The 14,782-nt window shown below is 41.6% G+C and overlaps 1 protein-coding gene across 4 annotated transcripts in view; it reads left to right on the top strand.

Annotated features, from left to right (window-relative positions):
• Positions 1-7,299: 7,299 nt before the first annotated feature.
• The window catches only part of LOC115149560 (one cut domain family member 2-like), a 40,527-nt gene continuing 33,044 nt past the window's right edge, over positions 7,300-14,782 (top strand). The window contains exons 1-2 of one of the 4 annotated variants that reach the window (XM_029692516.1): positions 7,300-8,620; positions 14,515-14,601. In XM_029692516.1, the coding sequence (XP_029548376.1) occupies positions 7,498-8,620; positions 14,515-14,601 (1,210 nt within the window). In that variant the 5' untranslated portion in view covers positions 7,300-7,497. Of the gene's footprint in view, positions 8,631-14,514; positions 14,602-14,782 lie in introns of those variants that run through there. The other 3 variants (XM_029692519.1, XM_029692517.1, XM_029692518.1) reach the window with 3 other exon arrangements.

The raw sequence follows: 14,782 nt of genomic DNA, 5'->3' as shown, positions 1-14,782 counted from the left end.
GCGCGCTGTCCAAACGACCAACATGCGTGGGGGAGGGGGGGAGCCCCACAGGTAGCCAACAATACGGTTGTTCCCCCAATTTGTGGTCTCGTCTGTTGCCAGCTGAAAGTTTAGGAAGAGACCCATGCTTGAAAGGACCCCCTGCTCCTCTTTTGACAGCTGATCAAAAGAGAAATAGGTCACGCTTTTCAGACTTCTGTCCTTCTTCCTTAATTACAGTGTATTTAAACAAAAGTAACATCTGCGCAACGTCCAAAGAAAATATCAGCCTCCCGACCCAAAGCAACCGCGGCTTCCCGACAAATCTGTTACTTTTAAAGCTGTTCTGTTCAAACCCGAATGTGACCAATGCTGTTTCTTTGTGATGCTGTTTCTCAGTCATTACTGTGTCCCCTAAGTGGAGATATGAAGGAGAGTCTGAGCAGCGGAGTGGCGAAAGAGATTTCTACTTTTCAATTCACATTAAAACCTTACCTTACCATTAGTTGTGGCTGGCAAAGCCACATTTTTTTTGTCCGCAGGCCAAATTGACGGTAAATAGCACAGTAGCCACAAGCCGGTAAGCACAAACTATTGAACAGTGACATAAACTTTTCTTCTAAAACATATATTATACTATTGAATAATCAAAACCACATTACACTCTTAAATAATGCAACAATTAACAAGCATGTTCAGACAATTAAAGGGATTATTTTCTCTTCTGTCAGCTACACTCTTTAGCTTCAAGACAAAAGTGCAGAGTTGCTAACAGCATGTCTTCATCAAGTAACATTAGCCTATGAAAAAAGGAACGATTAACCCTCTCATATGAATATTAAAGTATTGTAGACCTACTGTACAACATTACAACAAACCAGACTTCATTTTTTTATCAATATCATGCAAATCATTACATGTGGTAGAGGCTAACTGTAACGGAAAATGTGGGTATAAGTGAATTCACTGCGGATTTGCGTCAGGCTGTTTTTATATGGAAGCTATACTCACCACCAAAAATGATTTGTCAATGTGCTTCAGTCTGATCAACTGCAGCCTACTGATGACAACCACAGGTAGCCTAGAGCAGCCTACTGATGACAACCACAGGTAGCCTAGAGCAGCCTACTGACGACAACCACAGGTAGTCTAGAGCAGCCTACTGACGACAACCACAGGTAGCCTTGAGCAGCCTACTGACGACAACCACAGGTAGCCTAGAGCAGCCTACTGACGACAACCACAGGTAGCCTAGAGCAGCCTACTGACGACAACCACAGGTAGCCTAGAGCAGTCTACTTATGACAACCACAGGTAGCCTAGAGCAGCCTACTGATGACAACCACAGGTAGCCTAGAGCAGCCTACTGATGACAACCACAGGTAGCCTAGAGCAGCCTACCGACGACAACCACAGGTAGCCTAGAGCAGCCTACTGATGACAACCACAGGTAGCCTAGAGCAGCCTACTGATGACAACCACAGGTAGCCTAGAGCAGCCTACTGATGACAACCACAGGAAGCCTAGAGCAGCCTACTGACGACAACCACAGGTAGCCTAGAGCAGCCTACTGACGACAACCACAGGTAGCCTAGAGCAGCCTACTGACGACAACCACAGGTAGCCTAGAGCAGCCTACTGACGACAACCACAGGTAGCCTAGAGCAGCCTACTGATGACAACCACAGCTGCAGGTAGCCTAGAGCAGTCTACTTATGACAACCACAGGTAGCCTAGAGCAGCCTACTGATAACAACCACAGGTAGCCTAGAGCAGCCTACTGATAACAACCACAGGTAGCCTAGAGCAGCCTACTGATGACAACCACAGCTGCAGGTAGCCTAGAGCAGTCTACTTATGACAACCACGGGTAGCCTAGAGCAGCCTACTGATAACAACCACAGGTAGCCTAGAGCAGCCTACTGACGACAACCACAGGTAGCCTAGAGCAGCCTACTGACGACAACCAAAGGTAGCCTAGAGCAGCCTACTGATGACAACCACAGGTAGCCTAGAGCAGCCTACCGACGACAACCACAGGAAGCCTAGAGCAGCCTACTGATGACAACCACAGGTAGCCTAGAGCAGCCTACTGATGACAACCACAGGTAGCCTAGAGCAGCCTACCGATGACAACCACAGGTAGCCTAGAGCAGCCTACTGATGACAACCACAACCACAGGTAGCCTAGAGCAGCCTCTGATCCAATCTGGTCCAGGAGAAAGCTTTGTATTTATAACCTAAATTAGGCCCATTTCATTTGTTCTGAGAAAATGTGACTGATAGAATTTGGTTTATATTCAAACTTCAGGTGGTTAGGCTACCTACACCTTTTTAATCCAAGACGATCAACTGAAATTAATCAATCAATACCATAGTGATGACATACTGTGAGTATTTTTTAAATTACAGATGCGAAGGCCTTTACGATGCAACCCTTCAAACAGCCAATTCAGCCCTGTTTAGTTTTTGTCCAATCACAGTTGTTGTCTCTTTGTCTGTGTAAAAGGTTTAAATGTTCTCATCCTCCCTGAGCCAGGAGTTGTTCCAGGAGTTGTTCCAGGAGTTGTTCCAGGTGTTGTTCCAGGAGTTGTTCCAGGAGTTGTTCCAGGAGTTGTTCCAGGAGTTGATCTGATTAGATAATGAATCTGGTTTCATCACAGGCCATATAAAACCACTGTTTATAGCTGATTTATTACTATGACATATGCTACAACTAAGCTCCGGAGTTGGTTAGCCTACTACCAGATCAGGAAAAACTCTTGGCCCCAGGAAAACAATTTACCCCACACTTATCTGGGACCTGTGGTGTCACCTCTGAAATCATCACACAATGTTAGAAATTAAAAAATATAGATCCTGTTTGTATGATCTACATTTGACATGTAGATCATACAAGCTCAGTGCAATCGACAACTACTGCTACAATTTCAGAATGTAACAGGCTGTTACTGCAATTTCTGGTAAAAACTAAATAAAACAAGTCAATAAATATTAGGAAAATATCCCTAAATTTCAGCTGTTTCAAAAACATTGCTCTGCTATTGTCATGTGTACTGTAGGCGTGTTGGCTCAAGGAGTCAATTCTGTTTAAACAGCCCTGCTTCAAGGGGGGCAACTGTCAGGCGACTATCATTTGAGACAGCAAGTAAGCAATTTTCCAGTTGAGCAATATCTGTAGGTCCCTTTTTTTTTTTATTTTTTTTTTTTACAAACGGTGTATTGAGTGTGACCTGTCTCTTACAATTATGACTTTAGACCTCATACTGAGTGGTACAACTGCTGCTTCGAAAGACCAAAGAGACAAAGGTGTGGAGAATAGGGATGTAGGGTTAATCTGGAGAATAGGGATGTAGGAATAATCTGGAGAATAGGGATGTAGGGTTAATCTGGAGAATAGGGATGTAGGGTTAATCTGGAGAATAGGGATGTAGGGTTAATGTGGAGAATAGGGATGTAGGGTTAGTCTGGAGAATAGGGATGTAGGGTTAATCTGGAGAATGGGGATGTAGGGTTAGTCTGGAGAATAGGGATGTAGGGTTAGTCTGGAGAATAGGGATGTAGGGTTAATCTGGAGAATAGGGATGTAGGGTTAGTCTGGAGAATAGGGATGTAGGGTTAATCTGGAGAATAGGGATGTAGGGTTAATCTGGAGAATAGGGATGTAGGGTTAGTCTGGAGAATAGGGATGTAGGGTTAGTCTGGAGAATAGGGATGTAGGAATAATCTGGAGAATAGGGATGTAGGGTTAATCTTTTGAGAATAGGGATGTAGGGTTAATCTGGAGAATAGGGATGTAGGGTTAATCTGGAGAATAGGGATTTAGGGTTAGTCTGGAGAAAAGGGATGTAGGAATAATCTGGAGAATAGGGATGTAGGGTTAATCTGGAGAATAGGGATGTAGGAATAATCTGGAGAATAGGGATGTAGGGTTAATCTGGAGAATAGGGATGTAGGAATAATCTGGAGAATAGGGATGTAGGGTTAATCTGGAGAATAGGGATGTAGGGTTAATCTGGAGAATAGGGATGTAGGGTTAATCTGGAGAATAGGGATGTAGGAATAATCTGGAGAATAGGGATGTAGGAATAATCTGGAGAATAGGGATGTAGGGTTAATCTGGAGAATAGGGATGTAGGAATAATCTGGAGAATAGGGATGTAGGGTTAATCTTTTGAGAATAGGGATGTAGGGTTAATCTGGAGAATAAGGATGTAGGGTTAATCTGGAGAATAGGGATGTAAGGTTAGTCTGGAGAAAAGGGATGTAGGAATAATCTGGAGAATAGGGATGTAGGGTTAATCTGGAGAATAGGGATGTAGGAATAATCTGGAGAATAGGGATGTAAGGTTAATCTGGAGAATAGGGATCTAGGAATAATCTGGAGAATAGGGGTGTAGGGTTAATCTGGAGAATAGGGATGTAGGAATAATCTGGAGAATAGGGATGTAGGAATAATCTGGAGAATAGGGATGTAAGGTTAATCTGGAGAATAGGGATGTAGGGTTAATCTGGAGAATAGGGATGTAGGGTTAGTCTGGAGAATAGGGATGTAGGGTTAGTCTGGAGAATAGGGATGTAGGAATAATCTGGAGAATAGGGATGTAGGGTTAATCTTTTGAGAATAGGGATGTAGGGTTAATCTGGAGAATAGGGATGTAGGGTTAATCTGGAGAATAGGGATGTAGGGTTAGTCTGGAGAAAAGGGATGTAGGAATAATCTGGAGAATATGGATGTAGGGTTAATCTGGAGAATAGGGATGTAGGAATAATCTGGAGAATAGGGATGTAGGGTTAATCTGGAGAATAGGGATGTAGGAATAATCTGGAGAATAGGGATGTAGGGTTAATCTGGAGAATAGGGATGTAGGAATAATCTGGAGAATAGGGATGTAGGGTTAATCTGGAGAATAGGGATGTAGGAATAATCTGGAGAATAGGGATGTAGGGTTAGTCTGGAGAATAGGGATGTAGGAATAATCTGGAGAATAGGGATGTAGGGTTAATCTGGAGAATAGGGATGTATGGTTAATCTGGAGAATAGGGATGTAGGAATAATCTGTAGAATAGGGATGTAGGGTTAATCTGGAGAATAGGGATGTAGGAATAATCTGGAGAATAGGGATGTAGGGTTAATCTTTTGAGAATAGGGATGTAGGGTTAATCTGGAGAATAGGGATGTAGGGTTAATCTGGAGAATAGGGATGTAAGGTTAGTCTGGAGAAAAGGGATGTAGGAATAATCTGGAGAATAGGGATGTAGGGTTAATCTGGAGAATAGGGATGTAGGAATAATCTGGAGAATAGGGATGTAGGGTTAATCTGGAGAATAGGGATCTAGGAACAATCTGGAGAATAGGGGTGTAGGGTTAATCTGGAGAATAGGGATGTAGGAATAATCTGGAGAATAGGGATGTAGGGTTAATCTGGAGAATAGGGATGTAGGAATAATCTGGAGAATACGGATGTAGGGTTAATCTGGAGAATAGGGATGTCGGGTTAATCTGGAGAATAGAGATGTAGGGTTAATCTGGAGAATAGGGATGTAGGGTTAATCTGGAGAATATGGATGTAGGGTTAATCTGGAGAATAGGGATGTAGGGTTAATCTGGAGAATATGGATGTAGGGTTAATCTGGAGAATAGGGATGTAGGGTTAATCTGGAGAATAGGGATGTAGGGTTAATCCGGAGAATAGGGATGTAGGGTTAATCTGGAGAATAGGGATGTAGTGTTAATCTGGAGAATAGGGATGTAGGGTTAATCCGGAGAATAGGGATGTAGGGTTAATCTGGAGAATTGGGATCTTGAGAAATCTGGGTATGGTCGAGAAGAGAGCAGATGGAAAGTGAGAGAGAGATAATGTATCATAAGGAATGAACTCTGATATGAATAGCACAACTCATATATCCTGAAAAATATTATAATTGTTATATTTCTGACTCAGATCTACTTCAGAGAGAGAGAGAGCGAGAGAGAGAGAGAGAGACTAAAATCATTTGGTCTAGTTCTGAGTGATTGAAATGTGAACAGAAGGCTATCTGCACTTTGTTTGAGCATGTTACTCTTGTTAAAGTGGGCGGCAGGTAGCCTAGTGGTTAGAGCGTTGGGCTAGTAACCGAAAGGTTGCCAGGTCGAATCCCTGAGATGACAAGGTAAAAATCTGTCGTTCTGCCCCAGAACAAAGCAGCTAACCCACTGTTCCAAGGCCGTCATTGAAAATAAGAATTTGTTCTTATCTGACTTGCCTAGTTAAATAAAGGTCAAAATCATCACTTTGCATTTACTGTGTTTGTTTTGTTCACATATATATTTGGTAAAATTGGCAAAGCAGGAGGAATGTGGACATGATGATGACTATAGTTCTACAAATATTACTTCTTTGTTTATTTATATAACTTGTCCTTGTGTTACAAATCATTAAAATCCAGACGGAAAATATTTACACAAGAAGCCACCTAATATCACACAGTCAAACTTTCATTTCATTTAGTAAGGTCACCATTCTGCCATTCTCACTGTTAACCATCGCATAGTGTTCAACACAACGGCTCTTCATTTATTAATGCATTGTTGGTTTTCGAACTTGAAAGAAAGGCATTTTACTGCACACGTTACATTAAAATTTGAAACACCTTCAAGCAACCTCCGGTGACAACAGGTAGCCTTAGTATTTAACGTATTAGGCCAGTAACCGAGAGGTTGCTAGTTCGAATCCCCGAGCTGACAAAGCACTTAACGCTAATTGGGTTTTATGATGACATGCCACGACCCCACTCTAAGGGGGCGTTGGTATATGCCAAAAAACACACATCACAAGAAAAAGGACAAATATAAGCGCCCACAGACTTACTATTATACATAAATATCCAAATCATTTAATAATTTATTAATCTAATTCTGCACCCACTGGTCGGTAGCCAGTTCTAAATTATGTTTGTCGTTGTAAGCCTATGCAAAAAAAAAAACAATCAAATAAGTATGGCCCAATGTTGACCATATGTCTATTTAACCCATATCATCAATAAGGTCTCTCACTGAAAAGTGTGTCTTGTGAAATGATTACAGCAGAGGAAGTTGAGAAGACATGTATACTTTCTGACAGACTCCAGATGCAAGAGACGCGTATAAATCTCTACCAACCTTTACATCGGACTGTGCTCTTCGCGTGAAAAAATGAAAATGGGAGAAGCAGCCAATGAAATGCTTTTTTTTTTAACCAAGGAGCGACTCTGGGTGGTCAGATCAGCCGTCCGTCACTGGGAGTCCCCTCCTCCGCCAGCGGGTTAGGATGTTCGTTCAGCAAGCCCATCCTGGACAGCTCCTCTTGCCTAAACATAATACGTAGGAGGAGGAGAGGCTCGGACATGGATCTAGGTAGACTCAGCACTGGCCCGTCTGATAGAGAGCGGAATTGTTTTTAAATGTAAAAAAAAAAAAAAAACCGAGAGGCCTTAGAGAAAACAAACCGAAGGAAATACCCATCCCGGCACAAAACATTAAATAGATCAATGGACTGAATGAAGACTGCTTATAACGCCTATCGATGCCTGTCCAAGGATCTGGATGCCTTCGCCATGAACCCAGAGATGACAATGGACAGCATTGGCAATCTGCATGGCGGACTGAGCCATGACCAGGACTTGATGAACAGCCACAGCCCCCATCACACCCGGAACGCGGGCGCTTCTTTGCGGTTACATCAGGATCTGGCTGCTGCATCGTCTCGGTCCGCCATGGTGTCCAGCATGGCAACGATTCTGGACGGAGCCGGAGAGTACCGACCAGAATTATCGCACCCGCTCCATCACGCTATGAGCATGCCGTGTGAAACATCCCCACCGGGGATGGGTATGAACGGTACATACACCACGTTAACTCCACTTCAACCTTTACCCCCCATTTCAACCGTTTCGGACAAATTCCACCATCCACATCACCACCACCATCACCACCATCACCAGCGTCTCTCTGGGAACGTAAGCGGGAGTTTCACGCTGATGCGGGACGAGAGGTGTTTACCAGCAATGAACAACATCTACAGTCCCTATCATAAGGACATGGCCGGGATGGGTCAGAGTTTATCCCCGCTGGCCAGCAGCCCTCTTGGCAATGGTTTGGCTTCTCTTCATAATACACAGCAAAACCTCCAGAACTATGGCACTCATGGGCACGACAAGATGCTAAGCTCCAACTTCGATGCCCACACTGCCATGCTGGCCAGGGGGGATCAACACCTCTCAAGAGGCCTCGGTGGCCCCACGGCAGGTATGATGCCGCATTTGAACGGGATGCACCACAGCGGGCACCCGGGCCACTCTCAATCCCACGGGCCTGTGTTGGCTTCCAACCGGGACAGACCGCCCTCCTCCTCGGGACAACAAGGTAACAACTCGGGGCAGCTTGAAGAGATCAACACCAAAGAAGTGGCACAAAGGATCACAGCTGAACTGAAGCGGTATAGCATCCCTCAGGCTATATTCGCTCAGAGGGTGCTGTGTCGCTCGCAAGGCACCCTTTCAGACCTCTTAAGGAACCCCAAACCTTGGAGTAAACTTAAATCTGGAAGGGAGACCTTTCGAAGGATGTGGAAGTGGCTGCAGGAACCCGAGTTTCAGAGGATGTCAGCCCTACGGCTTGCAGGTAAGACAAGGTATCCTGAATAAAACCGACCCGTCTCTGCTGCTGTTTGCTGCCTGCCTGCCTGCCTGCCTCGGCTTGTAGTCAGGCTATAGCCCTGCAATAAAACACAGTTCAGTATCTATCTATCTATCTATCTATCTATCTATCTATCTATCTATCTATCTATCTATCTATCTATCTATCTATCTATCTATACCTCTCACTGCTGAGTAGACTAGATAAATTACATTTATTTCAAATTACAGTAGTAGTATTGTTGTTAGTGATCCATAATAACGATCGATAAAAAAAAAATCAAATCAAATCTCGATATCAATGACAAGGTCAAATGATTTCTCTCTCGAATATTATTTATCCATGTAATAATAGGTTATTTATGGTATTGCTATTCTAGCGTATAGGCCCACATTTCTGGGGGGAATTCTCTTTTAGTGATGAGCAAGTTGTTCTGATGAAATGTCATGTGTGGCTTTGTTTTAATGTTGATATGACATTATTATGAGCAGATAGATTGGACACCCACTTTTAAAAATGTGCAGCATTGAAAACAGCTACAACACCTAATTTGAAAATCCCCTGAAAAATATACTAATTATACACAATTTTGCCGTTTGTTTTATGGGGGAGGCCTTTCAATTCTTTATACATACATATATATATATATATATACACATACACACTATATATATATATATATACACATACACACTATATATATATATATATATATATATATACACATACACACACACTATATATATATATATATATATATATATATATAGTGTGTGTGTATGTGTATATATATATATATATATATATATATATAGTGTGTATGAGTATATATATATATATATATATATATATATATATATATATATATATACTTCCCTATATATATATATATATATATATATATATATATATATATATATAGTGTGTGTGTATGTGTATATATATATATATATATATATATATATACACAATTTTATTTTTATTGAATAGACATTTTTACAGCTGGAATTGGCAGGCTATTAATGCAGCCTAAGGAATATTGTGCAAATACATTGCTCTGACTTTTTCTGTGCGTGTTCCCTCGTTGAGGAGAGAGGGAGAGAAAGAGACAGCGACAGACAGACAGACAGACAGACAGACAGACAGGCAGACAGGCAGACAGACAGACTGACAGAGAATGCTGTTGATTGTGATGAGATGTTTCCAATCAAAGCCTGAGATGCGTTGAAAACCGGGTAAATACATGCATGGTAGCCTTATAGTAAGGCTGGTGCCCCCTCTAGCGAGAACACGTAGAACGACGAGACGGGCTTTCTTTTGTTCCGTCAAAGCGAACAAATGTACCCCTCTCTATCGTTGGTTCCCATTCAGAATTGATTGTGGATTACATTTACTAGTTCACTGTTCTCACAATCGCCCCCCCCCCCAAAAAAAGAAGTGTTTAAATACACTATACATTCAATTAATACACTAGTAATTTTAAGCAAACAAATATTGCCTATTAGTAAAGACAATTTATTTTTCACAGATGAATAACTCAATATGGGCTATCCTAAATGTAAACTATCACAGGCGTATAGGCTGCATATTTATGTGAGTAAGTATAGTGTGGAAAGTTGACTGTTTTGTCTAAATCGACGGGAATGTTGCCTAATGGAGATGAGGTTTGGAAAGGAAGACCAGACCAGCTGCGAATAGTAGTAGATCAATATTTCAAATTCTGCGCATTTTCTTAAAAGGGTATGATCGAAATTGCAGCCTGCTAAAAAACTGTAAGACCAAAACAACTACACCATCGGATGTCATTTCTAGATACAATGGACCTACGTAATGTAGTGATCAGAAGAACAATAATGCCATTTTGACGAGGCTATAATGCAATGACTAATACTGTACGGATGGAGAGATATTAGGTTTCTCCATATCATAATCTGTCACATATTTTCCTTCCGGGATCGGTTAAATGCCATGACTTCATGCAGCGAACGTTGAAGGCCTTTTTAAAAAAAAATATTCACATTAGTTATGGAACGATTGTAAAACACAATTGACACTATGAAAACATCACCAAAAAAAATATAGCCTATACCGTTGGTAGCCTAAATGATAGGGGAAATGCTTTTGCAGACTTCCCTTCTTCCCCGCAGCAGCATCATTCGTTTACAGAAGGCGGTAACTCTGCGGCCAGGCAGCTCGGGGCTTTTGGAGGGGAAGGTATTATGTGATCGGCTCGGTGCGAGGCAGCAGCCAGGGAATTGAAAAGAAGAAGAGAAGCTGCAGAGCGCGCGGCTCAATGAATTATTGATATAAATCTCGGCGTGACCCACAGCTCGAGCACAAAACGTCACCTTGTCGTGGGTTAACCAGTTAGGCAAAACCGTGGAGCAGGACGCGAGGCTTTTGTTCGCTGTTCGTTGTGTAGATTCAGCGGATGTAATAGAAAAATTAAGTCTATAAATATCACAGATTGAAAATGATAAATCATAAGATTATGTAAAAAAAAAAAAAAAAAAGTGGTTGTAAATGCAATTTGATATGTGAATGCGTAATGTTTTTCTCTCCAATTAGTCAGTTTATGTAAAGTAGGCTTACATAACTATAGGTTATAGGTTTATTAATAGTCAATCAATAGTCAATAGGTCTTTAGGCAATAATCATCGTTACAGTAGCTGTTGGTCATAGGCCTATAGCCTACTAATGATTTGATACAGCAGCTTCTAGGTGCTCTTTCTCTGCCTGGTTTCAGCGGGGAAAATGGCCTTGGCACAGCTTTATTAGTTGTAGTCAAATCAAACGTGACACTTGACTCAAACTTTATTCCACCGGCACTCACAGTGCTGCATGTAATCAGGCTGTCCTGGTCCTGGTCCTGGCTGTATGAAATTGTATGAAATGTATGCATCCACTACTGTAAGTCGCTCTGGAAAAGAGCGTCTGCTAAATAACTTGACAGAAATAAGTACATCCCACGGGACAGGCTTCATGATAGAATTCTGTACGGTTGAGATTAAACAGGTAGACGCTATTCATAATTAACGAATGAGTGGAATTATATGCAAAATAAACAAATAAGAAACCAACATTTAATAATAAATGCACCCTTAACTATACACGATCGTAAGGAAGAAAAAAAAAACGTAGTCCTATATTGCTTTTATTTCGAAAATACAATTCTGAAAATCTTTTAAATTAACCATGGTGTTTTGTCATGTCGAAATTATGGCGAGTTAGGGAGAAATATCTTTAATAACACTATAATCATTCCTACATAGAAAAACACTCCAATACCTCTCTACCTTTTTTGTGAAAATGAAAACCGTAGAGGCCCGAATGTATTTCTCACAATATTCCTCTGGCGTCACTGTGAAATTAGACCCAAACTAAAATAGGCCATTAAAAAAGGCAAATATTCTAAATCATATTTGACATGAAATTACGCTGTAGGGAAATTATGTTCATGTGATGTACATGGGCACAGTAAAAAACAAATTAAAAAAAGGGGGGGGGGGGGAACATGACTAACGAAAACACACAGAACATTTTGTTTATTGTCGCTCCTGCCTTTCTTTCAGTTGTGCAGTTGTCACTTTTTTCAAACAAATCTGTTAGGCAGTATGGATGTGGATCGATGGCGATAATCTCCACAAGATTAAAAGGGCATTAATGCTGGCAACAATAACATAAACGTGTGGACCCAGTTCGCATTGATCTGTTGAACCCGATACGCAGCCGTTCCAGTAAAGCACATGACGCAGGCTGGGACCTTCTTCCCAGCACTTGGAGCTACAGTATCTCTGCTGCCCTCTCTCTCTCTCTCTCACACACAACACAACACCCACAACAACCGCCTCAGACCAAAGACTGCACCTGTCTGTTGGTTTGACACTTTAGTTTGAGTGAGAGAGAAAAAAACAAAAAAAACTGAACTGAAACGTGTCTGAGATTATTATTTATTGCAGCCTTAAAATGTAATGTTTTATATGTGATTTTTCCTGGTATTTGAGGCATAAGTTGAGAGTGGCAGTGTATGTGGTATTCTAGTTTTAGCCTAACTGTCAGTTAGCCGTGATGTTTGTAAGAGAGCACTCATACAGAAATTATCGATCAATTAAAAGTCAACATGATCATGTTCTTTATTGATTTAGATTTTTTTTTTAATCTACCTTGAAGAATGAAGTATACAGTGCATAAGGTATACAACCTTAATCTAAAATTGATAATATACTTTTTCTCATTCATTTACACACATTAACCCGTAATGACAAAGCGAAAACAGGTTTTTACAGATTTTTGCAAATGTATTAAAAATAAAAACAGAAATACCTTATTTACATAAGTATTCAGACTCTTTGCTATGAGACTCTAAATTGAGCTCAGGTGCATCCTGTTTCCATTGATCATCCTTGAGATGTTTCTACAACTTGATTGGAGTCCACCTGTGGTAAATTCAATTGATTGGACATGATTTGGAAAGGCACACACCTGTCTATATAAGGTCCCACAGTTTACAGTGCATGTCAGAGCAAAACCAAGCCATGAGGTTGAAAGGAATTGTCCGTACTCTGAGACAGAATTGTGTCGAGGTACAGATCAGGGGAAGGATACCAAAAAATGTCTGCAGCATTGAAGGTCCCCAAGAACACAGTGAAAGAAGTTTGAGACCACCAAGACTCTTCCTAGAGCTGGCCGCACGGCCAAACTGAGCAATCGGGGGAGAAGGGCATTGGTCAGGGAGGTGAACAAGAACCCGATGGTCACTCTGACAGAGCTCCAGAGTTCCTCTGTGGAGATGGGAGAACCTTCCAGAAGGACAACCATCTCTGCAGCACTCCACCAATCAGGCCTTTATGGTAGAGTGGCCAGACGGAAGCCACTCCTCAGTAAAAGGCACATGACAGCCCATTTGGAGTTGGCCAAAAGGCACCTAAAGGACTCTCAGACCATGAGAAACGAGATTCTCTGGTCTGATGAAACCAAGATTGAACTATTTGGCCTGAATGCCAAGCATCACGTCTGGAGGAAACCTGGCACCATCCCTTCGGTGAGGTGTAGCAGTATCATGCTGTGGGGATGTTGGAGACTAGTCAGGATCAAGGGAAAGCTGAACGGAGCAAAGTACAGAGAGATCCTTGATGAAAACCTGCTCCAAAGCGCTCAGGACCTCAGACTGGGGTGAAGGCTCACCTTCCAACCGGACAAGGACCCTAAGCACACAGCCAAGACAACGCAGGAGTGGCTTCGGGACAAGTCTCTGAATGTCTTTGAGTGGCCCAGCCAGAGCCTGGACTTGAACTCGATTGAACATCTCTGGAGAGACCTGAAACTAGCTGTGCAGCAACACTCCCCATCCAACCTGACAGAGCTTGAGAGGATCTGTAGAGAAGAATGGGAGAAACTCCCCAAATACAGGTGTGCCAAGCTTGTAGCATCATACCCAAGAAAACTCTAGGCTATAATTGCTGCCAAAGGTGCTTCAACAAAGTACTGAGTAAAGAGTCTGAATACTTAAGTAATTGTGTATTTCATATTTTTGCAAACATTTCTAAAAAACATTTTTTTGCTTTGTCATTATGGGGTATTGTGTGTAGATTGATGAGGAAAAAAGTTAATTTTATCCATTTTAGAATAAGGCTGTAACGTAACAAAATGTGGAAAAAGTCAAAGGGTCTGAATACTTTCCCGAATGCACAGCGTATGGTTTCTATCTCATGTACACTGAAGTGGTATCCTAATAATGGTATTTTAAATGGGAAGGAGAAATGCAGGATGTAAATTAGTGTGTATTAATCCTAATGTTGTAGTAGTAGGTACAGCGGCTAGAGAACAGATCACCACACCAAGCCCTTTTTTTTCCCCCTGTGTGTCCTCCTCCCTTACAGGTACCAGTAGAGAACACGCCATGATTGGGTCAAATGGGATGCACTGTCAGACACTGACAGCATTGTGTACAGGGACCCAAAACTATGGTATGTTAACAAAAAAAACCAACAAGAATATAACATGTAGTAATGCTCAACAGATAGAAATACACCTAGTGTGATGTGTAGTTAGTAGATGTGTGTATTTAGAGGGAAATCCATTTACCTTAATGGATTGAGATTGGATTTATATTAGACTGGGTATATTTAGTATTGGATTAAATGTGAT

The sequence above is a fragment of the Salmo trutta genome, chromosome 15 (assembly GCF_901001165.1).
Source record: "Salmo trutta chromosome 15, fSalTru1.1, whole genome shotgun sequence".
NCBI classification, from domain to species: Eukaryota; Metazoa; Chordata; class Actinopteri; order Salmoniformes; family Salmonidae; genus Salmo; species Salmo trutta.
This window is presented reverse-complemented; position numbering and strand designations above follow the sequence as displayed.